Source organism: Piliocolobus tephrosceles, chromosome 16, assembly GCF_002776525.5.
Source record: "Piliocolobus tephrosceles isolate RC106 chromosome 16, ASM277652v3, whole genome shotgun sequence".
NCBI lineage: Eukaryota > Metazoa > Chordata > Mammalia > Primates > Cercopithecidae > Piliocolobus > Piliocolobus tephrosceles.
The window spans coordinates 50,579,775-50,593,230 of NC_045449.1; the positions used below are offsets into that span (position 1 = coordinate 50,579,775).

General features: G+C 52.2%; 1 protein-coding gene across 2 annotated transcripts in view; it reads right to left on the reverse strand.

The window, feature by feature from the left end:
* The window catches only part of ACLY (ATP citrate lyase), a 54,669-nt gene that overhangs the window by 38,320 nt on the left and 2,893 nt on the right, over positions 1 to 13,456 (reverse strand). For both annotated transcript variants that reach the window (XM_023204115.1, XM_023204114.1), the window contains exons 2-10: positions 10,355 to 10,536; positions 9,079 to 9,201; positions 5,939 to 6,001; positions 5,224 to 5,414; positions 4,705 to 4,784; positions 3,135 to 3,265; positions 2,212 to 2,330; positions 1,205 to 1,341; positions 373 to 434 (exon numbers count right to left, since the gene is read on the reverse strand). In XM_023204115.1, coding sequence (XP_023059883.1) covers positions 373 to 434; positions 1,205 to 1,341; positions 2,212 to 2,330; positions 3,135 to 3,265; positions 4,705 to 4,784; positions 5,224 to 5,414; positions 5,939 to 6,001; positions 9,079 to 9,201; positions 10,355 to 10,513 — 1,065 coding nt within the window. In that variant the 5' untranslated portion in view covers positions 10,514 to 10,536. The remainder of the gene's footprint in view (positions 1 to 372; positions 435 to 1,204; positions 1,342 to 2,211; positions 2,331 to 3,134; positions 3,266 to 4,704; positions 4,785 to 5,223; positions 5,415 to 5,938; positions 6,002 to 9,078; positions 9,202 to 10,354; positions 10,537 to 13,456) is intronic.

Consider the following 13,456-nt stretch of genomic DNA (forward strand, 5'->3'; position numbering starts at 1 on the left):
GAAGGGAAGGAAGGGAAGGAAGGGAAGGAAGGGAAGGAAGGAAGGAAGGAAGGAAGGAAGGAAGGAAGGAAGGATTGAGCCAGTGCTCCAAAGCATTGGTCCTGGGAAGGAAGAAAGCAGAAATTTGCCTCTCATCCTTCAGGTGGGAAGAGCTATGGTCCAGCCTGGCAGCTGCTTGCCCAGAGACACACAGCGTCAGATGCGCAGCTCCTGTCCCAGTGTCTTCTCCACCCACTTAAGAGACCATGGGGCAAGAGCCCCCTACCTGACCTGGAAACTCATGGTAACTTGGCTCTGGCTCAAACTCTGCTTTCAAGGCCCCTTCCCTGCTTTCCCCAAACCACTTTCCTCAGAAACTGCTGTAGCTATTACCTTGAATGTAGCAGCCACGTTGGTGAAGTTTGCAATGCTGCCGCCAATGATGAGGATCTTGCCTGGATTTGGAGTGAGAGAGAAATCAAAAACAGTTACAGAGGTAGACTTGAGCATCTTCCCAGCAATCCAACTGAGGAAGTTCTTGTTCCCCTGAATGAGCGTCCCCCATCTGCCAGGAGGTATTAGGGAGTGAGCAGGACAGTCTCTCCAGACATTCCACTTTATCAGCTCAACTCTCCGTTACCTATGCCACCAGACAGGGTCAGAACAAACCCACAGGAGCACTACGTAACTCCTAACCGACATCCAAAAATCCAGGTTGGTTTCTAGATATCTCTGGAGGGAATCTCTCTCTCTCTCTGGTTTAAGGGAAGAGGAACTGGTTTGCAGAGACCCAAAACACAGGTGGCAAAGGGGCACTAAGAATCACAGAGGCCAGGTAATACAAGGTCACTGAGTTTATTGCAATCAGAGTTTATGGCAATCAGATTAACTGAGTTTACTGCAATTGTAGCAGACACATGCCACAGCCACCTCCTCCCCTGCACTTGTTTGTAGGGTTTTATCACACATCACCTCTTGCCTTCTCAGTCCCCTCCCAGTGATAGATGTGGTCCCTACCCTCTATGCAGTCAGAGAAACCAAGAACCAAAGTTCAATGATTAGCATCAAGTTGCAAAGGACCAGGACCACACACAGCCTTGGTGACTCTTCGGACGAAGCTGTCCCATTGCAGCACGCTGGGCTGCTCTGGGGAGGGGGGGACAGGGCTGTGTGTGTGTGTGTGTGTGTGTGTGTGTGCATACGTGCAGGTGTGCGCATAGCTCACCATCTGGGTGCTTCTCTCGGGTCATGAGGGAGAGGATAGTCTTGGCATAGTCATAGGTCTGCTGCTCGCTGGGGGCGCCCGAGTACTCCCCATAGTTTGCCAGCTCGTTGACACCCCCTAGATCACAGATGGTATCACTGCCAAGGAGACACAGAAGTCAGTGATGGCTCTCATACTTGGGGCAGGGGGTGGCAGCCTGGTGCCTGGGAGGACACACGGATCCCTCAAAACACTGGAGTTAGCCTGTGGAACTGGCCTCTTGGGCCTCCAGCCCCCAGCTCCCATGCAAGTCTGGCCTGCAGGTTAACAGTGCTACATTAGACTCTCCAGGGCAGTGTGCTCTGCCAGCCCTAGGGCACTGGGGAGCCCTGGACAGACAATGGCAGGTAAAATGAACAATGAGCACCCCCTAACACAAAGACAAGAAAAATCACACACCGGAGTCCCTGACGGGCTGCCCAAGAGGTGTGCTGCAGCCAGAGGAAACAGTGCCAGTCACACACAGAAGGGAATGGCAGATGGCACATATAGAAATGAGCAGGTGTCTACCATGCTTAAAGTGAAAAAACTGCCAATTATTGTAAAGGGTGTAGAATATGATCCTAATATTTCTATAAAGCAAAGAGTATAAATATTTATATATGCTTGACAGGACATACAGTAACTTGCTAACTGGGGTGACCTGGTCAGGGAGGGGATGGGGAAATGGCCACGCAACTTTCACTTTCTAGCTCATTTTCTATATTTGCTGTACCTTTGTATGGAGCACACAGTTTTCACAATTAAAACTCAAAACAGCTTCATTTTGACACAAAAAAGAAAGTTATAGGAGACACTGAGAGGAGGGCAGGCCCTCGCCAACATCCCTCGAAGCCCTCTGGGACGCCACTGCTTTCCTCTGCCCCAAATTCCCACACCAAAGTGGCAGGACCCCACCCACCCAGGCCACACACATGTGGATGCTGGGTAGCTGGGCTGGCATCCCTTCAGCAACCCCCTTCAGTCACCTGTACACGACAGAGGCGCCACCCCCGGCCACCATGGTCCAGATCCTCCCCTTGGGGTTCAGCAAGGTCAGCTTCAGGCTTGCCCCACTTTTGGCATCTAGGTCTGCAATGTAGGCTTCCTGGGGACCAGACAGCAACAGGTAGGCCCTTGGGGTGCCCCCTTTACCAGGTCCCAGATCCTAGAACCCCTCCCCGCTTTTCCTGGAGGCACACGAAGAGGTCACTAATCACCTTAATGGGGTGGGAAGAAGGGGCTATGCAGGACCCCACATGCCTTGAAGACACTTGATGGCGTCTCCAAGTACCAAAACCACCCTTAGTCACAGTCACTGCCTGGGGACAAACTTCCCATCTCCCTTCTCTGATGTCAAGTCCTTGGCCCTCTGCCTAAGTCCTGAGCCTCACCATGTCCCTCTGCTTAACCGTGACCTCACCCCAGCATCTGCCTGCCCGGCCCATCACATGTGCCCCACCACCCCAGGACTCCCCAGGCCAGACTGTCTCCCAGCCCGATCTCTTCCCTGGGCCTGGGGTACTTCCCAGAAAGCCCAACCCTGCTGTGAAGACTCCTCAGAGGACAGAGTGGGAAAGAGCAATTAAAACTCCCAGTGAGAGGCCGAGAGAACGACCTTCCGTCAGGATGAGGGGGAGCCACTTGGAATCATGGAGAGGCAACAAATCAAGTGAAGAGTCAAGGGAGGCTGATTGAGAGAGAAATCTAAAAGGATTTCTGGCTGGGATTCAGAGGCTTGGCTCACTCCCACCCCCAGCCCACTGGGGTTTTAAGAAAATTAAATGCTTCTCGGTCTTCCTTTCCCTGCCAAATAAACAGCCCATAAAGGGGGGCCAAATGCACATCAGAGATGAGTCACCTCCCCACCGCCCTCCCCCTAGTCCCCATCTCCTCTCTAAACCAGCCTTACCTCTGGATATGCCTCCCGCCCGAAGGGGGGAGGGAACTCGATGTCACCCCACTTCACTTTGCAGATGTAGTCGGCAGTGGCGTCCACCTTGGCCGCCAAGTCAAGGACATAGACTCCATCTTTGGTCACTACTTCAAGGGGGAGCAGAGGCAATCATCAGACACCGGCTCTGGGTAGAGACGACGACCAACCTCCAACCCCTCCACAAACACCGCTCCCATGGTGGCCCATTCAGGCCTCAGAACTCTCTAAGCTCAATAAGAAACCAGAGTGGCCCTTATGGAGACAGAGCTTTTCCCCATTAAAGGCAAAACAAATTCTACAAGGCCATTACCCTCTCCCTAACCTACAGGTAATGGGACATGGAGGTCTGTATTAGTTGCCACAGCAATTTTCAAACATCTTTACAAAACGCCACACTCCCTGCTTTGAGTATCTAACCGTGCGCAAACCCATGGTCTGGAAACTTTTTAAAAGTGTTTAAAGGTACCTGTTGCTGACAGAAGACCCCCCACCGGTATGCACATCTATGTCTCCCAGGGCCTGGCTAGGGGAAGCCACAGTGTTAGGTGGAGCAGGAGCCACGGGGTGCACTGGACTCTCAGTCAGCAGGATTCATTTATACTACTTCACTGGACACCCATCTTCCTCCTCCCCCAGGGCCATTTAGCTGATTGAGTTAGCACAAGGCCATCTGGTCCATTAGAGGGGCTGCATCCTCAGCTGGAATGATTTGATTTCTCGCCTCCTGGACTTTGCCCTGAGAAGTCCTGGCCAGAGCCAGCCCACGCCACTCTCCCCCAACACCACCTGCTTCCTTCACATCCCAAGAGGCTGAGAACAAGCTCTTCCCAGCATCAAGGGTTAATGATTGAACAACTCCCACAGAGGGAGGCAAGTGTGGGGCCTCTGAGTGCACCAGGAAAAATGAAGGGCCAGAGGGTGAGAGCAGTGCAGAGGCTGCCAACCTCCTCCTGTCAGACAGCCTGACCTGGCACGAGGAGCAGCAGGACAGTCAGATCAAAACCAGGACTTCTGGCCGAGCGTGGTGGCTCACGCCTGTAATCTCAGCATTTTGGGAGGCCAAGGCGGGCAGATTACCTGAAGTCAGGAGTTCGAGACCAGCCTGACCAACATGGTGAAACCCCGTCTCTACTAAAAATACAAAAATTAGCCAGGCATGGTGGTGGATACCTGTAATCCCAGCTACTCGGGAGGCTGAGGCAGAAAAATTGCTTGAGCCCAGGAGGTGGAGGTTGCAGTGAGCCGAGATTGTGCCACTGTACTCCAGCCTGGGCGACAAGACAAGACTCTGTCTCAAAAACAAACAAACAAACAAACAAACAAAACAAAACAAAACAGGATTTCCCCACTTCAGAGCAAGTTAAGACCAAAGAGAGGTTGGAGTTGACTAAGAGAACTACAGTCTTCTGAGAGCTCAGAAACAGGAACTGGCACTGAACAAGCATAGGAAGCCCTCTGCTTGTGCACATCTGTCTTGTGCTGACCTCTGGCAAGTGGGAGTCAGGTTGGGACCCTTGCCCCCTCCCATCCTAGCACACCCAGTTACCAAGGGGATTGATCTCGAGGTAGGTGAAGTACAGGTCCTCGTAGAAATTGAAGAGGCCGGAGATAAAACTGGCCAGAATTCTATACGTGGGAGGGAGAGAGGGACAGTTCATCCATCAGGGAGCAGCTCGGCAGCACCCCAGGCGCCCCACAGCAATCTCACTGCCACTGACAGCTCCATTTCCCAACACGCATCCCGCCGGCCCTTCCATCTCCTCTGCAACCCCTGCTCCCTGGACATCGCTCTTCAGCCACTGAGGCGGAAAGGAGCTGTCAGGCGAGAAGCTGGAGGCAGAGGCGTCAGACAGACAGGGGCAAGGAGGTGAGGGACACTGGCGGCATATTTCAGTCTGGTTGTGAGCCAGTCCCCGCCCTGCACCCAGCTGTCTTCCTCAGGACAGGGCCATGCCTACCACCTGACACCCAGAGAGGAGACCGCTCTGCTCTCCCTGGTCTATGCCCAGAGCCTGTCAGTCTTCTCACCCCAACTGCCACCTCCCTACCGTCCCTCTTACTCAACTCTTTCTTGTCTTCAGGGGCGTGGACCAACAGGTGTTTTTTGATGTCCTCAGGATTCAGTTTCTCATCCACGCCAACAAGTAGCTTCTGGGCCTTGGCGTCCACATCACCCACATCCATACCCCCCTCATGGTGGAACAGGACGTAGTCGCCTTCTCGGGTGGCATAGATGCAGACATAGAACTCCTCCGCCTTGCAGGTGAAGAGACGGGATAGTGGGATTGGGGTTGGGGGGTGAAGCTGGTGAGGGGCGCTGAACTGGGGAAGATGGGGGGTGGCGTCTACCATGTACTGGGAGAGGAAACCAATCCCCATGGTCTCATTTTCTAAAACCCAGTAAAAAACATTCATCCAGAGACTTGTCCACCATCTTTTCCCCAAGGACAAGCAGAAGCAGCCACTAACCCACTGGCTGACGGTCCAGACTAAATCAGTGTGACTCCAGCTGAGGAATGGGGCCCGCCTGCCGGTCGTTCTCATCCCTGCACTGGGAAGTCTCCTTGTTACCAGTCCTAACTCCTCCCTGCTGCAGACCAAGTCCTTTCCTTCCCCGCTGGACTCCTGAGTCCGCAGCACCCTCAGATCCTCAGTGCAGCTTCAGGGACCCTGGTCCCTCTGACTGTCCTTATCAGCTTGACTTCTTTCATCATGTTATGGCGGACAAACCCAAAGTTCCAGGAGGGAGAAGACCCAGCCTGGAGCCGCCTCACACATACCTGACTGTGGGGGACGAAGGGCTCGATCAAAAAGTTCTTGAGGAAGCCTGTGGCCTTGCCAACCTACAGAAAAATTGAGGGAAATGAAACTCAGAGGAATGGCACGTCTTGCCCCCAGGGCAGAAGGAGGGACTGCACAGAGGCGGTGCCTAAGCACCCCCACCACCACATCCAGCAGAGAGACTTTTTCAGAAAAAATGGGGTCACAGATCCCTAAGCTCAGTAAGTCCTCATGAGATGCCCTTTCACCCCTTGCTCTGGTGCGAGCTGTGCCTGAACAGGCACACTTGCCCACTCTTGCCCACTCTTGGCCTCCTCTGGAGGGTGACACAGGACCCGCACAAGTGAAAGGGCTCCAACAAGTCACGGCTATGGCAGAGCTTGATGGGGAGGGGAAACCGGGTAGGAGGGAGATGACCATTCTGCTTCATGGGCCTTGAGGAAGGCACAGTGACTCAGCCTCAGGACATGGGTCCAGGAGTGGGGACTGGGTGGAGAAGTGGGGAGCCAGGGCTTAATCACGGAAACTTCTCCACACAGACTCTCCTGGCTGAGGACCACAGGCCTGCAGAGCTAATCAGTTTGAGTGATTCCCTGGCGGCGGCGGCGGCGAGACAGCCCTCATCCCAGTAAGTCCCAAACCCCCCACCCGGCCCGTGCGTCACTGCTGAGTCAGGGACCAGACAGCAATCCATCAGAGGTAATGAGCCGCTCCTGCTGGCCCAACGCTGCTGCCAGCTCAGATGTCTGATGTCCCCCACCCTCCCCTCCCAGAGGCCAGCAGAAGGAAGCAGGATGTGCTCCCAGGGGATGTGCTCAGCATCCCTCCCTCCCATCCCACCATACTCTCTCCAAAGGCCTGGGAACTCAAGGGTCAGGGCACTTCATGCCTGGGTCCATGTGCAACTTCAAGGATCCCTCTTTACCCATGAAGGCTAGAAACTGGGAAAGTAACATTAAGGGCTACTCTGAGGAAGCCCAATGAGGGAGGAAGACATCTCCATCACAACCTTCATTGCTATACCCAAGGCAGTCAAGGAAGAGAACAGTTCATCCCTGGTAGAGCTTCACCCCAGAGGAGCACCAGGCCCTTCAGAACCACGTGCTCTACAGAGCCAGGTGTGGATGGCACATTCTTCCCAGGCTAGGCCAAGCCTCAGCCCCACTCCCTCCCTCAGTCCTCCAGCTCCCTTGGGGAGTGAGAAGAAACACAATTTTATTTCCAGGCATTTCTTAGCCTTCCTAAACCATGCTTCACTCTAACTCTCTTATCTACATGGCTGAAATTCATCACCAAGCTGACAGAAGTCAGTCATTGAATTTGGGCTTGGTGGCACACATCTGTAGTCCCAGTTACATGGGAGGCTGAGGCGGGAGGATTACCTGAGGCCAGGAGTTCGAGACCAGCCTGGGTAACATTCAAGACCCTATCTCTACAAAAAAAATTTAAAAAGCAGTCTGGCATGGTGGCATTCTCCTATAGTCCCAGATACTAAGGAAGCTGAGGTGGGAGGATAACTTGAACCTGGGAAGTGGAGGCTGTAGTGAGATATGAACGTGCCACTGCACTACAACCTTGAATGACAGTGTGAGACCCTGTCTTAAAAAAAATAAAGTAGGCCAGGCACAGTGCCACATGCCTATAATCCCAGCACTTTGGGAGGCCGAGGCAGGCAGATCACCTGAGGTCAGGAGTTCAAGACCAGCCTGGCCAACATGGAGAAACCTTGTCTCTACTGAAAATACAAAATTAGCCAGGTATGGTGGTGCATGCTTGTAATCCCGGCTACTCAGAAGGCTGAGGCTAGAAAATCACTTGAACCTGGGAGGCGGAGATTGCAGTGAGCCAAGATCCAGCCATTGCACTCCAGCTGGGGCAACAAGAGCTAAATTCTGTCTCAAAAAAAAAAAAAAAAAAAAAACCAACACAATTAGCCAGGTGTTGTAGCATTGTAGCCCCAGTTAACCAGGAGGCTGAGGTGGGAGGAATGCTTGAGCCCAAGACATGGAGGCTGCAGTCTAGCCTGGGCAACAGAGTGAGACCTGTCTCAAAAATAAATAAATAAAAATTTAAAAAAGAACTGAATTTACTCTTCAATGTTATTAACTATGACATCCTAGGCTCTTGACCCAGTATCTCCTTCTGCCTACATGACTATGTGTCTGCCTTTTTCATATTTTTTAATCCACCCCTTAGGCACACATGCTATCACAAGCTACCATAACCCTTCCTTTTCGGAAACTGGAAAGAAAGGAGTTCTGAGAACGGGGCTGAGAGTGGTGGCTCACACCTGTAATCCCAGCACTTTGGGAGGCCTGAGGTCGGGAGTTCCAGACCAGTCTGACCAGCATGGAGAAACCCCATCTCTAATAAAAATACAAAATCAGTCAGGCATGTTGGTGGATGCCTGTAATTCCAGCTACTCGGGAGGCTGAGGCGGGAGAATCTCTTGAACCCGGGTGGGGGAGGTTGCGGTGAGCTGAGATCACGCTACTGCACTGCAGCCTGGGCAACAAAAGCAAAACTCTGCCTCAAAAAAAAAAAAAAAAACTCAGACCAGGCCAGGTGCGGTGCCTCATACCTGTAATCCCAGTATTTTGGGAGGCTGAGGCAGGCGGATCACAAGGTCAGGAGTTCAAGGCCAGCCTGGCCAATATGGTGAAACCCTGTCTCTACTAAAAATACAAAAATTAGCCTGCCATGGTGGCAAGTGTCTGTAGTCCCAGCTACTCAGGAGGCTGGGGCAGGAAAATCACTTGAACCAGGAGGCCAAGATTGCAGTGAGCCAAGATCACACCACTGCACTCCAGCCTGGGCAACAGAGCAAGACCCTGTCTCAAAAAAAAAAGAATCAGACCATTTCCACCTGGCTCTTGAATTACATTGAGGTTACCTCTGCGGCACATCTTGCCCAAACCAATAAAAGAAAGAAGTTTGGATGATGAGGGAGCTGGAAATGGGCACCAAGACTGGGCCTACTGCTGGTGGCCACCTGAGTGGATCAGTGCCACAGGACTTCTGTCTTCCCTGAGCTACAATGAGACTGGCTGTGGGGGTGAGCCACAGAACTGCTGACCTGGAGGTGACCATATTTGCTTCTGTTACCACACACGTTCACCCTGACCCCATGCCCACTCACTGTAGCTTCCTGTCCCAGCCGTGGCTTCAGCCAGGACTTGACCCCATCCAGAGTGAGGTTGACCCCAACGAGGCCAAGTTTTCCACGACGTTTGATCAGCTGGTCTGGCTTGACTACCAAGTTCTGGAACGAGAGCAGTTTGTATTTAGAGTGAGGAAGAATTAGATAAAGGGTAGTATTTTGGAGATCCAAATAGAGGACAGCAGGGATTGACTTCCCATTCACTCTGCTCCAAAGCCAGTCCCACCCATCCTTCAGGGTCAACTCTTGGATGCTTCCCCCACCTACCCTAGCCAATACCTTGCTTTTGACAACCAGGTATCTAGAGGCATTCATGCCCAGATGGAGCCTGGCACAGAGGAGGCACTCAGCAAATACCTGCTGAGTGAGTAAGTGATTCCCTACCCTCCCTATGTGATACATTGGCTTCTTCATTCAACAGTAAGCCCCTCAGAATATGGACCAGAACCCGTGTTCCAAAGAGGAAAACAGAGAGACAGAGCCTTGGGGCAGCAAGGAACCTTAGAGATCATCTGGTCAACCCCATTCCTATGCTTGAACCCCTCTACAACAGGCCCAAGCAGCAGCCCTAACCACTCCTCATACATCTCCAGGGCCAGGAAACTCCTTCCATCCCTTTGTGGTAAGCTGTCTCCTAATGGGAAGAAACCCCACCACTAGTCCTAGGCTTGCTCTCTGGGCGCTGCCAAGGAAATCTAAGAGCTTTCTAACAATGGCCCTGTAAAGATCTCAAGAAGGAGCCTCTATTCCATGCTGACCCTCCAGGGTCAGGGCCATTCTTCACAAAGTACAAGGTCACTCTTCCTAACTGCCTTGATACATTCCTGATATAGTTCACTTAGGGGAGGAGAGGACACATACCTACTTTTTACTGAGCACCTACCATGTACCAGGCACCAAGCACACTAAATGCATCTTGCTAATCCTTACAGCTCAGAGTGAGCATTATCCCATTGGAGAGATGGGGAATCTAAAACTCAAAGAGGTGAAATGGCTTGCCCCAGGCCACATGGTTAATAGACACAGCTGTGATTTAGACACCAGTTTGTCCAGTTTCAAGCCCATGGCAGGGTATACCATGCTGGGGTACCTCAACATGCAGGGCTCAGCGTGAACACAAACCCTGCTCAGCCCATGGCATGCTTCCCACAGCTGCTGCCGGCAGCCTCCAACCCCGTGACCCCATCCACATCTGCAACAAACCAATGGCTTTCTCTTCCTCAGACCCCGGGCCATTCGTGGAGGCAGGGCTCACCTGGCTGAGCAGCCAGGGGTGGTCCTGCAGCAGGCGAGCCCAGTCTGTGTCAGGAGTGACCCGAGCATACTTGAACCGATTCTGGATGGCTGAGGTGGTGCAGATGAACTTGTAAAGGAGTTCTTTGCCCGTCTGCTCTGAAATTGCCTTGGCCGACATGGCTGCAGAGGGACCTGCTCTACCTGTCTAGGAGAGAGGAGCTGGTCAGAAGGGGGCAGGCGGGTAGAGGCACTATCTTCCCCAGCAGGGTAGACCCACTTCCAGTTGCCCCCAGACAATAAAACCAGATTTCAGCGTTTCTCAAGAGGAAGGAAAGAAGGCTGTCCCAGCAGGAGGGATGGAAGAGAGATATCAAGCAGCACTTTTGCCAGCAGAGGAAGAAGATCCAGAGACAATGGGTGACGGAAGATAGAGAAAAACAAAGGTGCCATTTGCCCTGGGACTCTTGCCTCACCCTGCCCCATTCCCTCTAGGCAAACTAGCTAACCCACAACCACACTCATCCTGGAGCAAAAGGCAGCTGGCTCGGAGGCCAGAAATACCAGTGCTTTGACCCAAATCTGAGTGCTGGTCCCATTTGAGGTGGGTAGAGACATTGAAACACCTTTCTGTTCTTTGACCAGTTCAGAATACGGCTGGAATTGCAAAAGGCTAGCCTTTCTCTCCCTACAGGTTTCATCTCCCCCACACCCAGATTTACCCTTACACATACCTTTACACACCACCAGGCCAATGGCCAAGCCAGCAAGTTTACTTAGCCTCAAACAGGGTCACGCCCCCAGGTCTTGGTTAGGAGGGGAGTAGGGGAGGGGTGAGGATCATCACAAAGCTCTTTTCTCCCGGACACTAGCCTCCCAACTCTGAGTATGGGGCAGATACAGGGCAGGGAAAATGACCTTTAGTACATCCCACCCGCCCCACTGAGTCATCCAGCTGCTAATTTAGAGCAAAACTCACTAAGCAAAACAGAGGCCTCTCTGGGGACCACCCTGTAGTGGTCACTTCTAACTGAGCCAGACTGAGAGGAAGAGGAAGAAGAGGCAGAAACTATCCTCCATCACATGTATAAGGAAACTCATCTTGGAGTTCGAGGCTACAGTGAGCTATGATTGCACTGCTGCACTGTAGCCTGGGTGTCAGAGCAAGACCTTGTGTCTAAAAAAAGATAAAAAGAAACTCATCTCATATGAGCTCTGGGAGGTACACTAAGATTTACAGCCCCATCTCTGAGATGGGGAATAAAATCTCAGAGGGGTTAGGATAACTTGCCCAAGAAGCCCACCTAATAATAAGCAAGGTTGTGACACAAGACTCGAACCCAAACCCTCTTACACCTAGGTCCCCAGAAAAATCCACACCAGCCCGAGAAAAGACCATTTTTCCAAGAGCCAGGCCCATGTGTCCTTTTCACTTCAAAGAGTCTATGACAAGAATTTCGTCATCTCCCCTCCCCACCGCTCTGTCCTGATACATCCATTCTCCTGTGGGCAACTCAAGGAGTGACCTGGGGAGGGGAATGGAGGGAGGCAGATATGGGAATTCAGGCCAAGAGCTTGACTGGATCAGGAAAAGTCACTGCCGACTCCCCCACCAAGGCCCAGAAGCAAAGCTGTTGAATTTGCTGGGGGAGAAAAAAGTCAAGTACAAGTAAAGGAGGGCAGAGTAAAGGAGCCGGCTGGTTTAAACATGCTGGAAGCTGGGTCTCCATTCCCAGTTCAGAGAAGGCCAACATTCCAGGGGCCACGTTGCGCCCCCTCCCAATCAGCCAGGCTGGTGGGGCTTCAGGTTCTAATCCTGGCTTGGCTGCCTCTGTCAGCCTCCCAGTTAGTATCCAGCATGGCACAATGGGTGTATTCAGTCTGGTATCTGAATAAATTGGGGTAGCTGGGAAGGGGCTCAAAGATGTTCCCTTTTCGGCCGGGCGCGGTGGCTCAAGCCTGTAATCCCAGCATTTTGGGAGGTCGAGGCGGGCGGATCACAAGGTCAGGAGATCGAGACCATCCTGGCTAACATGGTGAAACCCCGTCTGTACTAAAAAAATACAAAAAAAACTAGCCGGGCGAGGTGGCGGGCGCCTGTAGTCCCAGCTACTCGGGGAGGCTGAGGCAGGAGAATGGCGTAAACCCGGGAGGCAGAGCTTGCAGTGAGCTGAGATCCGGCCACTGCACTCCAGCCTGGGCGACAAAGCGAGACTCCGTCTCAAAAAAAAAAAAAAAAAAAAAAAGAGATGTTCCCTTTTCTGGCCTTCCCCTGGAATTACTTGAGATTCCTTCTCAATGTAAGTTTCCAGAGACGCCCAGACCAGCCCCACTGCCCCACGGTCCTCCACCCCCCACCCACTGCTCCATTTCCCAATCTTCTTGACTCAGACCAGAAAAACTGGTCCTGAAATGGAATGGGTACACCCCTCACCCCTCTTCCAAAGAGAGTGCAGCCCAGGGCAGATCAAGGCACACTCAGAGAGGAGGGGGCAGTGGCTGACCATCCTCAGCAATTCAGACTCCTTCCATAACTCCAGGGGAAAGGAAGTCCCTGGGCAATGCCTCTCTAGAAGAAAAAAGTCTGAGACTCCCGGTAAAACAGTCCCCTGAAGTTGGCACCTCCAAAACAGACAAAAGACCCAACTTTGGAAAGGACAAGGGAGAGAAAACAGACCCCTGCAGCTAAGAAATCAGTTTTCTTGAGACCCAGATCAAATTTCCGGTCCAAGAGTCCATCTCCATAGGGTCTTTGGAAGGAGGATAGGAGAGAAGATACAAGGGGATGATACAGGATAGAAAACAACATTTGCTAGTTTACCAAAACAAGAGATTTGCCACTAGAGCATTCTGGCTTAGAGAGGGTAGGTTGAGACAAGGAATATATACAACATAATAAAAAATGGTCTCTGCAAATTCACCAATACAGAGAAGGCAAATGGCTCACAAACCCAGGGAGTGGACTCAGCAGAGATAAATCGCAACTTTAATGGTTCAGTGAGGTCTTTTTTTTTTTTTTTTTTTGAGAAGGAGTCTCGCTATGTAGCCCAGGATGGAGTGCAGTGGAGTGATCTCGGCTCACTGCAACCTCAGCCTCCCAGGTTCAAGTGATTCTCCTGTCTCA